The sequence below is a fragment of the Austrofundulus limnaeus genome, unplaced genomic scaffold (assembly GCF_001266775.1).
Source record: "Austrofundulus limnaeus strain Quisiro unplaced genomic scaffold, Austrofundulus_limnaeus-1.0 Scaffold320, whole genome shotgun sequence".
NCBI lineage: Eukaryota > Metazoa > Chordata > Actinopteri > Cyprinodontiformes > Rivulidae > Austrofundulus > Austrofundulus limnaeus.
The window spans coordinates 19,439-20,610 of NW_013952722.1; the positions used below are offsets into that span (position 1 = coordinate 19,439).

At 51.6% G+C, this 1,172-nt stretch overlaps 1 protein-coding gene across 1 annotated transcript in view; it reads left to right on the forward strand.

Moving 5' to 3' along the window:
• si:dkey-7j14.6 (membrane-spanning 4-domains subfamily A member 4A) overlaps positions 1–768 on the forward strand; it is a gene marked incomplete in the record, with an annotated part of 8,422 nt that extends 7,654 nt beyond the window's left edge. The window contains 3 exon segments of the mRNA XM_014022236.1: positions 1–107; positions 312–437; positions 516–768. Coding sequence (XP_013877690.1) covers positions 1–107; positions 312–437; positions 516–599 — 317 coding nt within the window.
• Positions 769–1,172: the final 404 nt, after the last annotated feature.

Here is a 1,172-nt window from a genome sequence, read left to right on the forward strand (position 1 = left end):
CCCCCACCACTAGCCCTGCCCCCACCACCTTCTGGTGGAACAGACCCAGACGCCGGTACCCCGCCCCGATCAGGTCCAGGTGTCCCGAGCTGCTGTTCCGGATCAACGTAAGTCCAGTTCCCTCTCTGCTCCTGAAGATCTGAGTGAAAAACCTGGATCCTGATCCTGATCCAGACCCTGGACCTGTCAGACCCTGTAGATCCAGTTCTTTCACCCACACATTGAATGTTTTGGTTCTGTCAGGACCAGGACAGAGAGTCCGTCTCCCTGAGCTCAGAACCAGAACTTTAACGGTTCCTCTTTGTCTTCAGGTGGTTCTGTACGGACTCCAGGGCCTCTTCCTGGTTCTGCTGGTCCTGCAGGTCTGCGTGTCCGTCACCGTCTGCGTTCTGTCCGGAAAGATCCTGAAGCGCCGCAAGAATTACTCCCCGATGGCGGTAAGAGAGCAGAACCAGAACCAGAACCAGAGGTTCTTCTTAAAGCTGCAGTGAAACTCTGACCTTTGACCCCTGCAGGCGGGGCCAGACTGCAGCTCTCTGCTGCCTCCTGGATCACCTGAGGTCAGCCACCAGGACCGGCCCGGTTCTGAGACCCCCTGAGACCCATCAACAAGAAACTTTCATTTTGTTTTTTTCACTTCTGGGTTTTCTGTTTCTCTGACACTTCAAAAAAAACTCATTATTTTGGGAGAAAAGATGTTTTCAGAGGTAAACGTCTGTAAAACTGTTTAAACTTCAAACATTAAAACTTTCAGTGTTTTGATCAAAACGACTCATTCAGTCAGACCTCCTTCAGCTGAAGCTCAGTGTTCATGTGAGTCTGAAAACACCTGTCAGGTGTGTTACAGGCTCAGAGTGTAGACACACAAATATCTGTCATCGATTAAACACTCAGTAACACATGGACAAGGGCTTATCAGCAGGATCACAGTGGGCGTGTCACAAGAGTGGGCGTGTCGCAAGAGTGGGCGTGTCACAAGAGTGGGCGTGTCACAGGAGTGGGCGTGTCACAATGGTGGGCGTGTCTAAAGGGCTCGACACATGGGAGGCGACGTCGCTCTCTCTCCATTCATTTCCTATGGAGCCTGTGCGATGAGGCGACAATCTCTTGCCCTCCTCCAGCTAAGCGACTGGTGAAAATAGTGCATGTGAAATTTCGCGCTCGTACACGTA